Genomic DNA, 15,797 nt, shown 5'->3' with positions numbered 1-15,797 from the left:
CCGCGGATTGTCTAGGCATGGAGGCACTCAAATCAGGAATGTTTCCAAATGGCTGAAAACCTATTTCTGGCGATGTTCAGCATTGCTCAGATTCTGAGTGCCGAACAAGTAGATGCTTAAGCCATGCTGACAGCCGTAATCAGGCATTCCTCTTTCTTTCTTAATTGTGAGAATTCATCTCTTTGATCTTTTCAGAAATGTCTTGCAGTCAAATTTAAAACATCTGGGTCTCAGGCAGAAGAGGTTTGACACCTGGACATGCTGAACTAATGTTTGTCCATGTGTCCGTATTTGTTACTGGCTAGCTTAGCACAGTAGCCTTGTGAATTCCGTTCTTTGACTTTGTGTTAGATAGAATACTTACACCTGTGGATTCTGCTAGACAGCAAAGCATCTAGTGTTGCAGTGTCAAAGTATGTTTGTGGAACTCACCCTGTGTGCTTTATTATAGCTGGAGAAATAAATGAAAGGTCTTTATCTCAGAAGTATTAAAGATACAGTCATTAAAATAATGAGCTGTTTGGGCACGTGCCAATAGCTTAGTAGATGCACCATCAAATAAGTGATAAGCAGTTAATTACATAGCTAGATGTTTACCCAGTTCAGAGAGCTTAGATGGTTTGGATGAAGAAAGAGAGGTGATAGAAGCTCTGCCATCAAATTCTGACATTCAATCTGAGAGAAGAAAATCAAAAGTATAATTCATATGTTTATTTTGTAGTTCTTCTACCAAACTTTAAAGTAGAAGACACTCCATCCCTCTTAGAAGTAGATATGTTCCATGTTTTGGTAAGCAGATTCTTTTTACTTTTCATATTAATACTACTTTTTAATAGTGTGAATTTTTGTGCAGATTCCCCTGTAGATAATCATGCAGTATCTGTTCACTTGCTTGAATCAACTGATGAGGCTGAGCTCCTACAACATTAAGAGTATTTACTTCTAGTTGTGCTGTTTTTCTAGCATTCAAGTCTTTGCTTTTTCACTATTATTAAATTTCATGCTTGCAATCCCAGTCATATTTTACGACCTCCGTTGCTATCAAAGCTCTACAAAACATTGAGGTACACCCCCACTAAGCCTGTCTTACCTTCATTTTCTCTTTGTCTCAATAGACCTCTTGTACTTTCACATTCCCTCATGTTCACTCTCGTTACCTCCTTTTCTCTTCTTAACCTCTTCTTCTTTCTGTTCTTAATACAGATCTGTATTTGTTTTCTTCTACCTTTAAAAAAAAAAAAAAATCTGTTTTGCCCTAGCTACCTTTCTAACTACAGCTTGATCTTCCTTCTTACTCTTATTCATTGTGCTGTTGTCTTATATCATGTACCAGACACTAAGCTTTCTAGGAAATAGACCAGCTTTTTTGGTGTATCCATATACTGGCAAGTACAGTGAAGTTCAGAACCATGTGTGGGCTTCCTGTAAGGTAGCGGGATGCACATGATTAATATTTTTCAGTGTTCTTTTGCCATACTTTGTGAATTAAAGCTAAAAGGATAAGTGAACTTATTTTAATTGAATGCAGAAATGAAATTTAAACATATAGAGAAAATAAGTTACAATGATTATTACCCCTCTAACGGCTACTGAATTTTTGGTACTTCAATATTCTTTCCCTTTCACTGTAGGTGGGAGTTGTGTTATCATTTCCATCGTTATACTGGGAGGATGCTGTAGACTTGCAACCTTCATCACTTAGTTCAGCTTATAACCACCTCTACCTCTTCCATCTGACTACACTGGCACACATAACACAAATTGTTCTCTCCTCAGCAACAGGTAGGAGTATATTTGGGTTGTATTATTCTGACGTTTTTACCCAATTTGTGTAGAAACTTGCAGGTATGTCTTGCAGGTATGAACTTCCTCGTAATAAATGGCACTTAGTGTTAGGTAGGAATAACTGTTTCCTAGTAAAAAATGAAGTAGCACAACATCATTATCATAGCCTTTCATTATATCATTTCTTGTGTTCAGCCTAAGAAAACAAAATGGTTATTGATATATATCAGTACTTGATCAAGTCAGTCATTCCAGATCAGTAACCTTCTACACTCTTCATTCCTTGTAGAAGAAGCAAAGAGCTGCCCGGCAGCAGCAGTCAGAACTGCACACTGTGAGTTAGGAGGGATTTGGGAGATCTACTTTTTATTTATTTATTTATCTTTTAACCCTTGAATCTAGTAAATGCATAGCGCTGAAATATGAAATTCTGTAAACTGATAGGGAAGAAATTTACTTTTCTCTGTATTTTATTCTGCTGGCTATCAAAGCTGTCAGTAACTTACAGACTTTCCAGCCACTACTTTCCTTTTTCTTCAGCTTGATAGAAAAAGAAATGAATTTCCTGTAGCTTAATTCTTATAGGACAATAACATCAAAAAATCAAGCGAAGGAAGCAATCTCATGTGAGGATGAGCAGAGAAGCAATAATCATGGTGGTTCTTTACAGCATGCAGTTTTAAGAGAACATTTTTTTAGGTTAAAAAAAGAATTCAACAGAATGAAGTGGAAACATTTTTGTGTCAGTTTTAAAAAAAGAGAGATCAGTGCATATAAAAAGAGAGAAGTGCATTACAAATGGAGTGCATTTACATTAGGATTCATTTTTTGTGCGTACAGAATCCCCTACTGCTCGACCCCATGATAACAGTGAGGAGGCATGCTCTGCACAGTCTTTCTGTAGAGAAGTTTGCCAGTACACCAGTGGGTAAGTAGCAGTTCAGTTATAGCAATATGTTTTTGTAGAAATATGGCAATCCACTGGGATTGACCTGAACAACAGAAAAGAACAACAAAACTATACATTTTATATAGGGGGTTAGCACGACACCCTATGTGCTTTGTTTTCCGTACTCCTGAACATTGAAAAAAAGGAGACGGGCAAAAGGAATGTTTTTTAGTTAGAATGCCTATTTTTTGTAGACAACAGAGTAAATTATTGCTGTAATGATGAAAAAATACCTGTACCCATTCTGCAGAGAAATGCAGCTATCACTGTGAGACAGAGAAGTAGAGAGTGGGAGGTTATTTCCTTGTGCCTTGGGTTTTGGTTTTTTTTTTTTCAGATCCCTCAATTCTAAATGGAAGCCAAAAAGAAGGAAATAGTTCTGCTAGAAAGTGTGAAACCGAAAAACCACAGTTCTTTATTTGTTTGAGCATTAGTGTCCTTTTCAGATTTTTTGTGATAGGTATAGCTACAGGCTCTTCAGTGCTTCACTATCTGCTTGGGATACCTTTTGCAGGAGAAATAAGCTAGAAAATATGGATATATTCTCTATAAATTCTGTTCTGATTTATCTTCACCAGCACTAGTTGCAAGGATGTATTTTCCTAGGATTGCCAACATTGTCCACATGTCTAAAATTTCTAAAACTAAATTTCTGAAATGTTTAAAACTTGGCATTTAAATAAGAGTATTTTTTCTGAGGCATGAGTTTAAAATCATAGTTGCTGTGCATTTTGGAAAATCAGATCACTTTACTGAGATGCCTAAGTACAGAATTAAATGCTAAACTTTTAGGCAACCCAGCTTTGAAACTTTGAGCATTGTAATTTTGGCATATACATTGTCTTCTCTTAATTCCCTTGGCCTATCTGTGTGTAGACAGCACAAGCTGAAAAATCATCTTGTAATGTTCTATAACGTTATAATACATCTTTATGATTTGTTTCTCAGCAAGTCCTGTTCAACACAGTATCTAAGTGTGAAGTGTAACTGCATTTACAATTTTTAGAAAACAAGGATGCTGTACATAAGCTAAATGGGCTAAGAAATCCAGAGTAAAAGCTCATAGCGCACACTCACTGCAAGAGTAACTGAGGTGATTATCACTCCAGTATTTTATGTCAAAAATGGGATCAGAATAGCTATACTAAAACAATCTCAGCCTTAATTTTGGGATGTCCATAATGAAATATGAGGTATTAATTCTGAACTCTGTCATTCTTGTTGTTCCTGGAGAGTATTCATGCTTGTATTTCTGTTTTGGACTGAGCTGAGAACACTGAACGAATGAAAAACACTGTCACCATTTCAAGAAATTGCTGGCTTTCTGTGATAAAAAGAAAACTGTAAGAATCAAGTGCTGTATGTGTGATGTTATATTGCATCGTCAGAATTGGGCTATCCTGAGTCACCTGGAGATGGGTGGCTATTTATTTTTTTAAATAATTCTGAAAAAAATATTTGTGGAGACACTGTGAAGGCTTAATGTAAGTGTTCTAAGTAAACTCAATACCCTTTCCTGAGGGAAAGGGAAAAATTAGAAACTAGGTGCTGGTAGTTGTGTTTCACAAAGTTTGGGGTGCATCACAGTGTTGCTCCCACACAGCTGCTATTCCGCCAGTGCTAGCCAAAATGTGAAAGTGCTAGAAGGATTTGTGCTCTGAGCTGCTGCAGATGTTTCTCATTTGTTTATTACAGTTGCTTTAGCCAGGATATTCCAGGCTGGCTTGTGTGGGATTGTGTTAAAAAAGGCATCATGCCTTACCTTCGTTGTGCTGCTTTGTTTTTTCACTATTTGCTGGGAGTGTCTCCACCTGAGGAGCTACTACAAGGTAAATATGAGAATGTGACAGTATATATTCAAATTGTTTAATGTTCTTGTGAAGAATGGAGTGTTTAAATTTTCACAAAAACTTAACATTAGTTGATGTATTAAAGACAGACTTTAGAAAGAAAGGAAACAATAATTTGTATAGGAAGGGGTAAGAATGAGAAGTTGGGTTAGATTACATCACTTCAGAGAGAGCCTGAACTATATTTTATATATATAAAAAATAGATTTTTTTTTTTTGTGCAGTTGCTCATATTGGAAGCTGCTAAAGGCTTAGGAATAGAGCAAAATAGAGCCTGATAGAAATAATACTATTACACATTATAAAACCTAAACCTCCTTGTGAAGGATTCTAGTAAAAACAAAATAAGTACTTTATCCCCAATGGAAATGCTATGAAGCACAGAATCATTAACTGTCTGAAAAGGAGGACCGAGATTGCGATCAACAGCAGCAAAATGTTAGCATCTTAAACTTATTTATAGGAGCCAAGTTTGGATTTGGTTAGGATATGCAAGTCCAAAATCTCTGCACTTGGCACTATGCTGTTGTGCTTAACCTCAGTCTGGAGCTCTGATTCCACAGGAAGGAGCCTCCCTGGTGAATTCGCAATGCCATTTTCTGCAGTTCCTATAAGTCAATAAACGATCACCTAGCAAGCTATTAATTTAGCCTATCTTCATGTAATACATTAACACTGACTTGATTATGGCAAAATAGAGTATCATAGCTGGCCAGAAGTGCAATGAAAACCTAGACTGCGATAAGTAGGGGAACAGAATCTGCTGCACTAGTGAATGTGTTGCATATTATGCAGTAAAATGGAAATTAAGCAAGGAATCCTGTTTTTTTAAAGTGACTTATGAATGACTTAAAAATTACTTAGTAGTATAATGTGTCGATCTGTTAAGCCTAAAGCAGGTCCTGAACTAATGCAAATTGTTGTAGCTCTGGTAAAGTCAACGGAATTTTGTCCAGTTGCACCAGCTGAAGAGCTATGCTCAAGCTTTAAGATGTATATTATTCAACTGAAAAGTGATCAGGAGAATTCTAGTTTTGAGTGAATTATTCGGCAGTGCTGAAACACTTCAATTGCTCATGTTTTCTTTTTCTTTTTGCAGTTTCTGAAGAAGGGCAATTCAAGGCGCTTTGTAGTTACCTCTCTCTACCCACCAATCTGTTCCTGCTCTTCCAGGAATATTGGGACACTGTAAATCCACTGCTTCAGAGGTACTAATTGGAAATAGGCAGGAAAAAGAGCTGAGGACATGTTTTTGTGTTGCGATGGCTCTGTAGGAATTACAGATCAAATGGGTTAATTAATGAGCTCTGACTAAATTCATGCTAGATTTATAAGTGTTAGTTTTGTGTGCATAGTGTATACCGAATCTCTTCATGCTTTATGTTTTTAAAGTGTTTTATGTGTCTTGGAAATTTAAACATTAAACAACTGTAGTTTAAGGGAACTAGGACCTGCGTGGAATCAGTTCATATAGAGAGAAGTTATCAGACCCTTTCTTGCATGGTATGCCATTTGCTGTTCATTGGCCTATTTTTAATCTATCTGCAGCAAAATTGCTGATTACATGTGCTATACCATGAGAATATGGGAAACTGTACAGCCTGCCAGTCAGGGTTTGTGCTATTTCTACTCTGGTTTTTCAAAAGAATGATTAAAGCAGAAGTCAGGTTAATGGTTAAAAGGTGCAGTTTGAGTAGTATTAGGTATATTGCAGTCTAACAGTAGAGAAGAAGTTGGTAAAATTATCCATTCAAAACCCAAGTAAAAGTAAATATGCAAACTCCCTCACACACAGACCCTCAGCCCTGAGAAGAACCTTGCTTTATTGCATTGGAGAATATCTCCATGTCTTGATGTGATGTCTTGAGCACTTGCTTGTATTAATTATTATTCCTGGTTTTTGGCAGAAATCTCTGGCTAACCTGAGCTTTTAATGATTTTTTTTTTTTCCCCCTCTTCTATTTTATTGTCTAGCTTCCTTCAATTTAGGAGACATTTTGAGCTGCTGACCACAACTTACAATCCATATAGCTGACCTAAACAGTTCCCTACATATAATTTTACTATAATTAATTACATTTGTGGTTTATATAATTACTTATAAATTAATAATTTGCTTGAAAAACAGTCTCCGTTTAAAAAGTTTGTCGTATATGTTTCTGCATGGTTGCTCAAAGACATCACAGTGCTCTTAAGAGAACACAGAGGATAGGTGCTGGTTAACGCTAAATATACCAAATCCATCATAGTACTCCCATCCAAAAATAGAGATTTCAAGTGAGAGACTACATATCTGATGTAATAATAACTGTTGGCAGATCATCACATGAGTTCCCATATGTTTTTGGAAAGCATCTTATTTCAGAACACTAAATTTGATGGTTGTTGAGAAGCATGTTAGATGAATCAGCTTACTAGATTAACCTTCTGCTATGGTTCTCTCTGCTTTGTGGAAATGATCTGAAAGATATCTTAAGTGCCACCACAGTTATTTAATTCCCCTGTTTAGTAACTTGCCAATGTCTGCCATTGTTTTGGTGTGTATGTTTGTCCATTATAAACAAGAGTGCAATAAATACTTGCAATAATGTGTTATAAAATAGTCACTGGAAGGCAATTATTAAATAAATGTAATAAATACTTTTTTGGTAGAACACATGATACCACCTTAAATTGCAGCTTTCAGTAGATATTTTCAAAGAGGAGCTGTGTATTATAGCCCACTTTCACTTTAACTTCATTGTGTCTAAACTGTGCTTGCATTTTTACCTCTGGTTGTTTTCATGTATAAGGAAATGTTTAAAATTTTAAGAAGGTTTTTTCTTGTTGTATATAAACATCAGATTTTATTTTCCTGAAGTAAGACTTTAAAGAGTAGCTGTTATTCCTTGCAGAATTTTAGCTAGAACTATCAATGCTTTATCTGCGCGCTCTGTTTGCTTATTGCTTTCTAATTTTATTTTGGTTGTTCTGAACGTTCTGTTGTTATTAAACAATCTTCCTCAAATGTTTGTCTGAAATAGGTGGTGTGTTGACCCAGTGGTCCTAAGTTGTTTGAAAGGGAAAAGCATTGCAATAAGGTTAGTGGGTTGTGTGTGTGTTTTTTTTGTTTTTTTTTCTTTCCTCCTCCTTCCTGTTCCTGACTTGAAAGTGTTGAAAGAATGAAGTTCTTGATGGTTCAGTTGAGGGCAAATTAGCAGTGCTTTTTTATTTCCTCTTGCTCTACTACCAAAAGTTCATTTCTCTTTATATTGTTCCTCACTCAGTGACTCTTCACTGAGGACCTACAACATTCTGTTTCTGAAACTATATGGCTTACTCTAGAAAAAACAAGCAAACTGAAGCATGAAATGTCTTTATATGGCTATATTGCTTATGAAACTTTGTTTCATTACCTTTGTTGGAATATAGAAATGCTGAAGTGGCTTCCATGTGGTTTATTCTGTGCCTTCTTACTTGGGCTTCCAGGACTGAAGAGCTGTTCTAGAACTGCAAAAGCTTGCAGAAGGGATGAAAAGCTTAGCAAGACAGTGATTTATAGCTGTCTGTATGTGGTTCTCCCCGCCCCCACCCATGATCTTTATTTCTCTTGTAATAGTTTTTCTTTACTTACATAGGTATCCTAGGAAAAGAAATAGTTTAATAGAGCTTCCTGAAGACTATAGCTGCCTTCTGAACCAGGCATCTCAGTTTAGGTAAGATGTGGTATATTTAGTTGTCTTGCTATGTGCTTTGTCCTTTGTGTATTCTTGCAGTTACTGTAGCTGATGTTAAAACTATATAGAAATGATTTTGCAGTGAAGTAAAGGCACTGTTATGTTTATACGGGCCAATACTAGCAGACATTTGTTTTAAGTCTGAAGCACAGCAGCTTGCTAAATAAAGTCCCTGATGTTTGATCAAATATCATATAAAATCATTATAGCTTAACCTGCTGGCCGTTTTTCAGCAATGCAATGTGATCGTAAGCCTGATTGGTTAGAAGCCTGATTCGGTCATAAGCTTGAAAATTCCTTTTGCTCTTGAACACAGCAAGCCCAAAGGGTTGACATTGTTTTTGGCTAGGAAGAGTGAATCATAGGATCATAGGATTATTCACATTGGAAGGGGTTTCAGTAGGTCATCTAGTTCAACCTCCTGCTCAAAGCAGATGTCTTGCAGGTGAAATATTTAAAGCAAAGCAAAAAACATAACCAGAGGAGACAAATACGTGGAACACGGTTATGGCCAAATACATTTCCTTTTTTCTTTTCTTTTTTTTTTTCTTTTGAACTTTATACATAGTTAACATTTTTTTGAATGTTTAATTCCAGCAATAACATTCTGATTATGCTTCTTCCAGATGCCCACGGTCTTCTGATGATGAACAGAAACATCCAGTATTGTGTTTATTCTGTGGTGCTATGTTGTGTTCCCAGAATACTTGCTGTCAGGAATTGGTGAATGGGGAGGAGCTGGGAGCCTGTACTTCTCATGCTCTTCAATGCGGAGCTGGAGTCTGTATGTTTCTCAAGTAAGCAGCTAGCCAAAATTTAGTGTATTAATGGGTAAAGAGAAATAGATCAAAAACCTTTTGAAGGTCAAAACTTGCAACATGTCACAGCACTTCCATCTCCTTGCATCTGAGATGAAAAAGCCATTGCTTTGACCTAAACTGTAGCTCAACCAAACAGTTAAGTCCTTGGTGGGAGTTGTGTTGTAGTCTGCAGATACTGAATCGTTTCTGACTGCATGCTTTGTAGAGAGCTTATGGAAAAGCAAAAGTCTGAGCCTGTTTTCAGGTAAAGCGACTAGTCTACTGTGCAGATTTGCTTCTGACTGGAATTTTCCAAGTAATTTACGGACGTTACACATCTCATTTCCTTACACTGGGATTTTTAAGTGAATTTTTGTGCAAGTTAGTATCTAGTGATTATCTTGTGAGGTTAGTAACTCTGATTTTAATACATTTTTCTTTTGTATTACTTAAGAATGTGAAAGAAAAAGTCATTTTTTTTAGTACGTTGTTCTTAGCTCACAAAATGGTTCAATTTCTACTTTAGTGTAGGATTAAGTTTTTTCCCTGGGATTAAAAAAAAAATCAAGTCTGTGGATTATTATGTTAGAGGAGTGTTGTAACATTCTTAATAATGAAGTCTAATGAAAACCCACTTACTTAGATGAAGTTTAGAAATTTGGATTTAAAGTTTTAATTTTCTGCAGAATCCAACACCAGACGTAACTGTAGTCTGACTTCTTTGAGTCTGTGTTAGTATAAACGACGCTGTACACGCAGGCTCAGTATTCCAAGATTGTTTTTTTTCCAGAAATCATGTCTGTCAAAGCTGCTCTGACTCTTTCAAGTGAGGCATAAATGGCAAAACAGCTGTGACTTTTCTTAATCTTCTTTGATACAGCTTAGGCAACCTCAGGAGAAATAGCAATTCAGAGAATTCTGAGTCAGCACAAACAAAACACTTTAGGTACCTCCAGGGAGTACTGTCTTGCATAATGCATTGAAAGACAGTTATTTTAAATTGGTTTTTATTTTTCTTCCTTCCACACTTATCAGTTATTGCATATACATACAGCTGTGCATGGAGAGGAATACGTTCTTAAAAATTGCTAGCTAATCAGTTGAACAGAGTTGGGTATGTTTCCTGTGCAAGCGATTTCTCATAGCTAGTCAAAATTACCACAGAGGTGACTACGACGAGAAAAACATGCTCAGGCAGAGTAATGAAGCAGCTACCCGCCCAAGCCTGAAGTTAGGTGTGCTTGCGAAAGCAGGGCCATGGCCGTAAACTCCTAAGTTCTGCATAGCATCTGGACTTGCTAGCTCAGGCAAATTACACTCATGGGATATTTGATTTGGAACGGGAGCTGGCTCATGTCCTGGAAGGAAGATGAATCTAGTGTTCGGTTGTCTCCGTCTACCCTTGTACACCTGTACACCTGCTTCTCAGATGCCAGAGCAACATAGTCTTCAAAACAGAGATGTGTCTTAAGATAACGTTGGGTTACCTAAACTGGCTGTGGTACTGAAAATCACCCAGCTGCAATAACATTAGGAGCTTTATACAGGTTAATGCACTGTTTTCTTTACCTAGAGCGGGGCTTCTACTAGCTGAAGATTGCTTCTGACAGCTAGGCTAACTCATCTCCTTCACCCTACAGCGTAGTGTGGAAAACAGACATCAAGATATTTCTTCATAACGTAGTCACGATTTTTGGAAATAAGATCCAATTATGACTATCCTAATGTTACCAAATAATGTCATATTTCTTCCTTTTACGAAAGTCTTAGATACTAACCAGAACTATACATATTGAAGTCAATTTTTAAGACAGATTTATATGCATACCTCCTTGCAGAGTCTATTGAGACACTACTTTAAATCTGTTATGTCTAGGATTAAGCTAAAGAGAATCCATAGTGTTGAAATTGGTACAAGAGCTTTTCCATTTTAACTAAATCTGATTAAGATAGCCCTTCTAGGAAATTGTAAATATAGGGAATTTGCAGCAAAGTTAGGGTGTTAGTCGCTCCATGCTTGCATCATGTATGGAGTAAGTTAATTTGCAGTAGCAAGCCAAATGTTTAACAGCAGGCTATTGCAGAGTATCTTGTACAAGACCTAGCTGAGTGTGCTATAGAGGTAGATCATACCTAAGTTTACAAAAAGCTGTGGCTTATGAAAAATACTTTATATTTGTGGTGATGGTGAAGACAGTGATGTTTATTTTAAATGTAGCTATTTTTTCCTGAAGAATCAGGGATTGCAAAGTTGTCCTCATAGAAGGTAAAACCCGAGGTTGCTTATATCCTGCTCCCTACTTGGATGAATATGGAGAAACTGATCCAGGTCTGAAGTAAGTAACTGTTTAACTTCTTTACTTTCTACATTTCTGTTTTGGTCCCTGTCTTTTTTTATACTCATTAGGTTGTATGTCCTTCCTGCTAGTGTGTTCAGTGCTGTCACATGTATTTTTGCCTGGTAAACTTGTTTAAATTCCTGTTGACAATTTTCCAGTCATGAATGTGTAATTTGTAATGGAAAAATCCACTTTTTCGACACTATTAAAATCTCTTACTTTTCACAGGAATACTTGTGTATGCTTTTCATCGGAAACGTACAACTGCCGCTACCAAAATGTCATCTTGGGAATGACAGTCATCGCTTGTCATGTTGTAGATTTTTTTTTTCTTCATTTTTAATAGACTCACTGCAGTTGCTATTTGCACAATTATTTAATATTTTCTGACTATTTCTAAGAGTGTTAATGTTAGGCTGTTAAGAGAATGGTTTGTCTAAAAACAGTTGTGTCTGACGTGGACAGAGATTCAAGCAAGAAGGAGATGAGAAAACAGAAGGCAAATAGTGGGAAAAGTTGATACTGAGATATGCTTATTGAGTATTCTCTTTTTTTTCTTCTATGAAGAAGAGGCAATCCTCTGCACTTATGTCGGGAACGTTACCGGAAGCTCCATCTGCTGTGGCAGCAACACTGCATCATAGAGGAGATTGCCAGGAGCCAAGAAACCAATCAGATCTTCTTTGGATTCAACTGGCAATTGCTCTGAGTCCCTGACCTTGGTGAAATCTCATGCCATGGACAGTGCTTTGGAAAAGAAAAGGAGGATGGGAGTAAATAATTTACTATGAAGTGATTCTGTGGCTCAGTCACATGATTGACGGATTCTCTAGCTTGGATGTTTTACTGGTGTATTGAAACAGAATTTCATTTCATATATTTTTTTTCTTCTCCCCCCGCCAAAAGGAGAACAGCCCCATGCAATTACTGTTGAACATTCAGGTCCCGAAATTTCTACTTTCTTTTTTGAGATGTTGTAATTGTTTCATATGTTTTGAAGAAGACAGCTTCCCAAATCCTGTCCTTCACTGCAAATACCAAATTTCTGTCACTTCCTTGCCTTGAGAATATACCTAAATGGTATGGGTAAGGAAAAGCCTCCTTTACTTTCTTTCTGGTTTGTTTTCCCAGGCTTAGCAAAAGTTAAAGTGGCCAAGGTTTGAGTCATAATACTGGAGTGAAAGTGGTGCCAGGCCTCTAGTAATCTGTAGCAACAGTTACAGCAGACATTTAAGTTGTGCAGAAAAAAACTGCACTCTGCTATATCCTGGGATTTAATGAAGTGTTTTCATTAATATACACCCTTTAAAGAAGGGGGGTAGAAAGTGCATGGGGAAACTATCATCTTGCTTGTTGCAGCAAAAAATAAAGTCTGTGCTTGTTGCATCGCCAGAATTGCACTTTATCTAATTAATTTGTTCTCTGCTAATGTTCTGTATCCTAAGAGGTCTAGAACAACACTGCTTGGTTAGGTGGTGGTTAGTTTTACTTCTTCTACAGTTTGTCCCCTAAGATTTTTCTCTGAGAGCCAAACATGAAAATACTGTTACATGGTTGTAGTGTAGCTCTGCAAGTTATGGAAGACCCACGGCCTTCAGTAAAATGGAAGTCCTTCAAAGTTATCATTGTACTAAAATCAAGGCCCCAAAATAGCAGGTTTTAGAAATAATCTTGTGTGCCCGTGTTTAAGGGCTTTTCTACTCTTCATCCTCTGTCATTACTGTTTGAAGCCCTGCCTGTGTTTTGGGGGTGATAGTCAGTGGGTCGGTGCCAGTCAGAACAGAGGGGGGGGGGGAAGGGAAAGAAGAAGAAGAAGCGAAAAAGGTAGCTAAGTCTGTCTCTTTGCCCTTCAGTGTTTAATAGCACGTTGTGGTTGAAATCTCTCATTGATAGGTGATTACGCTTTGGTTTTTAAAGTTTGTTCTGCTTCCTGAATTTCAGTGATAGAAATACATTAGGGAACTTGTAACATGACAGGTAAAAACACTTTCCTGGGAAATCCCGTCTCTATGTAAAAGTCTAAAGTAAGCAGTACTCTAAACTTCCCTGCCCCTTCGCCGTTTGGATTTTTTGTGTCGTTTTAATAAGGCTTGCAAGGGGAGTTTTTTAAAGTGTGTAACAAGTTAATGTATGAGAGCATGTTTGTGAGTGATATCTTTTTTTGTTCTTTTTTCTTTTTTTTCCTACTGGCTATATGAATGGAATCTCATGGCTCTATTTCAAGCAATGATTTTGGTTTAAATATAATAATTGTTCTCCTAGTTTCTTGAAATTTTTAGAGTACATATGAGTGCACTGAACAGCAGACATGACTCATCTAAAATGGAATGCAGATGGACTCAAGTGTTGTTCTAATTTCAAATAATTTTTATAATTTTTGCTATAATCCTGCCCTGGCGATATAAATAGTTGACATTGGTATGTTTTCCCACTGTTCTGTTTCATGCAATTAAGACAGGTCTCCTTATTTTGATTCTTTGAGATTTTAAACCTGAATATAAAACTCTTATTAATTCTTAGTCTTATCTAAAATGTATTTGGAGCATATGCTGAATTTAGGAAAACAGTTGTCATGAAAACCCACAGACAGTGGAAGTTTCTAAGGTCATCACACTTCTTACCAACAAAAATATTGTATTAAGACTAACCAACCTATGCCTCATTGATACCACAACTGTGTTCACTTACTCTCTGATGTTCAACTATTCATTTATCAAAAAAACTTCCAGTTACCTTGCACTTCTCTGATACAAAAATTCCGTTATCGGGTATGCAGTGAGATCACTTTATTTTGTTTTCAGTCTGAGGTGTATTATAGGAGCTGATCTGTGCGGATCTGCTCTTGTTCAAAGCTCTAGAAATCTCTTTGTAGCTGAAGTAGTGGGAGAGGAAATGGAAAAATTGCATCTTTTTGTATGTTTGCACATACTAATGTAGAAAATGGGCTCCCGTGTCATCCACTGACTAGGATAATCTTTTTTCATTTCATAAATTACTATGCAGTTTTGTTCACTGTGAGTATAATCTGTATTTAGTGATCGCAAGATGCTTACGCCACTGATTTCTGTTCCATCCAAGCTGACAGAAGAAGTTATTTGATAATGCACATATTGGTATCTTTACTTGCAAAAATGTAAATTTGAAACTTGTATAATGTTCTTGTGCTTTTGAAATAAAATATCTTGTATATGTATATTTAAAAGAGAAATAAAGTAACTTCTCATAGATAATTCAACTTTTATTTGGAGGCATGTTTTACTGTTCCTTTTACAAGTCAGTATCAAAAAGGGGAAGAGTTAGTAAGTGATTGGTAAACAGCACCAGTTATCACTGGAATTCAAATCATTGCACTAGTTAATGCTAGTTAGCGCGCTAACTAGTACTAGTTAGCACATGTTTCTTATTTAAAGAAATAGTCCACTTGAAACTTATTCTGATATTTTAAAGATGCAGATTCCCACAGTGGCTATATCTGTATGTAAAAGTAAGTCTTAATTAATATTTAAATGTCCTTAACCTGATTAGTTGAGTCGTTTTCGTTTTGTTTTTTTTAAAGGCTCTCAAAAGAGGAACCTCCTGTATTGTCTGTCAGGTACTTAAACTCTTGAAAGTGAAAGTTTGTGGTATTTGTCTAATGTTCTGTGTGATGCGTTTGAAAAAAACTTTTTTTTTTTGTTTTAGCAGAGCTAAGTGAACAACTGGGAAATCTTTTACAAAAGAAAAGGGACAAGAAGTACTAGCAACCTCTGTATGTTTTAAATTGCTGGCTGTCACTACTTTCGCACTGCTTTGTTTTAGCTTTGGTTACCATTAAGGTTGAAGTATGAGTGTTAATGGTGTATGATTATTCTTAATACAGCAAATTTTTTTTAAACAAATGCTGAAAAGGTAGAAGGTAAAGGTAGGTAGATTAAAATCTACTCACAAAAGAGTTCTAAAGAATGTTAGAACTTCAGTTAAAAGAAAAAAAAAAAAAAAAGCCATGAAACTGTTTCTTGGGTTGTAAGTCTCTCAAGGTGTAATGTGCAAAATTGATGAGAGGCAGTTTTTAACCATCACATGCTTTGATTTATGGTTGAAATCCACTTTATTTTCTATACCATATCTTTGAAAAACATCTCAATTCTAAATGCAGATGTGAAGGAAAAAAAAAAAAACAATGCTGAACCTCAATTAATCACTGAATCCTTTTAACCAGTTCCCTGACAAGGTCCTTGAAGATGCTTTCTTCAAGGATGAAAGTTTTTTCATTCTAACGGTCACGATCTTGTTTTATTCTGGTTTTAATTATGTATTACACATAGACTAAATTTGTTTTTTGCTACTGAAAATGAACAACAAACATTTCTCTTAGTTTA

The 15,797-nt window shown here is 36.3% G+C and overlaps 1 protein-coding gene across 8 annotated transcripts in view; it reads left to right on the top strand.

Annotated features, from left to right (window-relative positions):
* Positions 1-14,674, top strand: part of UBR1 (ubiquitin protein ligase E3 component n-recognin 1) — a 73,178-nt gene extending 58,504 nt beyond the window's left edge. For 7 of the 8 annotated variants that reach the window (XM_068946032.1, XM_068946030.1, XM_068946031.1 and 4 more), the window contains exons 38-47: positions 722-789; positions 1,632-1,782; positions 2,626-2,713; positions 4,430-4,563; positions 5,684-5,792; positions 7,608-7,664; positions 8,202-8,279; positions 8,927-9,097; positions 11,335-11,436; positions 12,007-14,674. In XM_068946032.1, the coding sequence (XP_068802133.1) occupies positions 722-789; positions 1,632-1,782; positions 2,626-2,713; positions 4,430-4,563; positions 5,684-5,792; positions 7,608-7,664; positions 8,202-8,279; positions 8,927-9,097; positions 11,335-11,436; positions 12,007-12,148 (1,100 nt within the window). In that variant the 3' untranslated portion in view covers positions 12,149-14,674. Of the gene's footprint in view, positions 1-721; positions 790-1,631; positions 1,783-2,625; positions 2,714-4,429; positions 4,564-5,683; positions 5,793-7,607; positions 7,665-8,201; positions 8,280-8,926; positions 9,098-11,318; positions 11,437-12,006 lie in introns of all 8 variants that reach the window. The other variant, XR_011141488.1, reaches the window with a different exon arrangement.
* The last annotated feature ends 1,123 nt before the right edge of the window (positions 14,675-15,797 follow it).

Source organism: Struthio camelus, chromosome 5 (assembly GCF_040807025.1).
Source record: "Struthio camelus isolate bStrCam1 chromosome 5, bStrCam1.hap1, whole genome shotgun sequence".
In the NCBI taxonomy this organism is placed as follows: domain Eukaryota; kingdom Metazoa; phylum Chordata; class Aves; order Struthioniformes; family Struthionidae; genus Struthio; species Struthio camelus.
The sequence above is the reverse complement of the archived record's forward strand: the minus strand, read 5'-3'. Positions and strand labels throughout refer to the sequence as shown.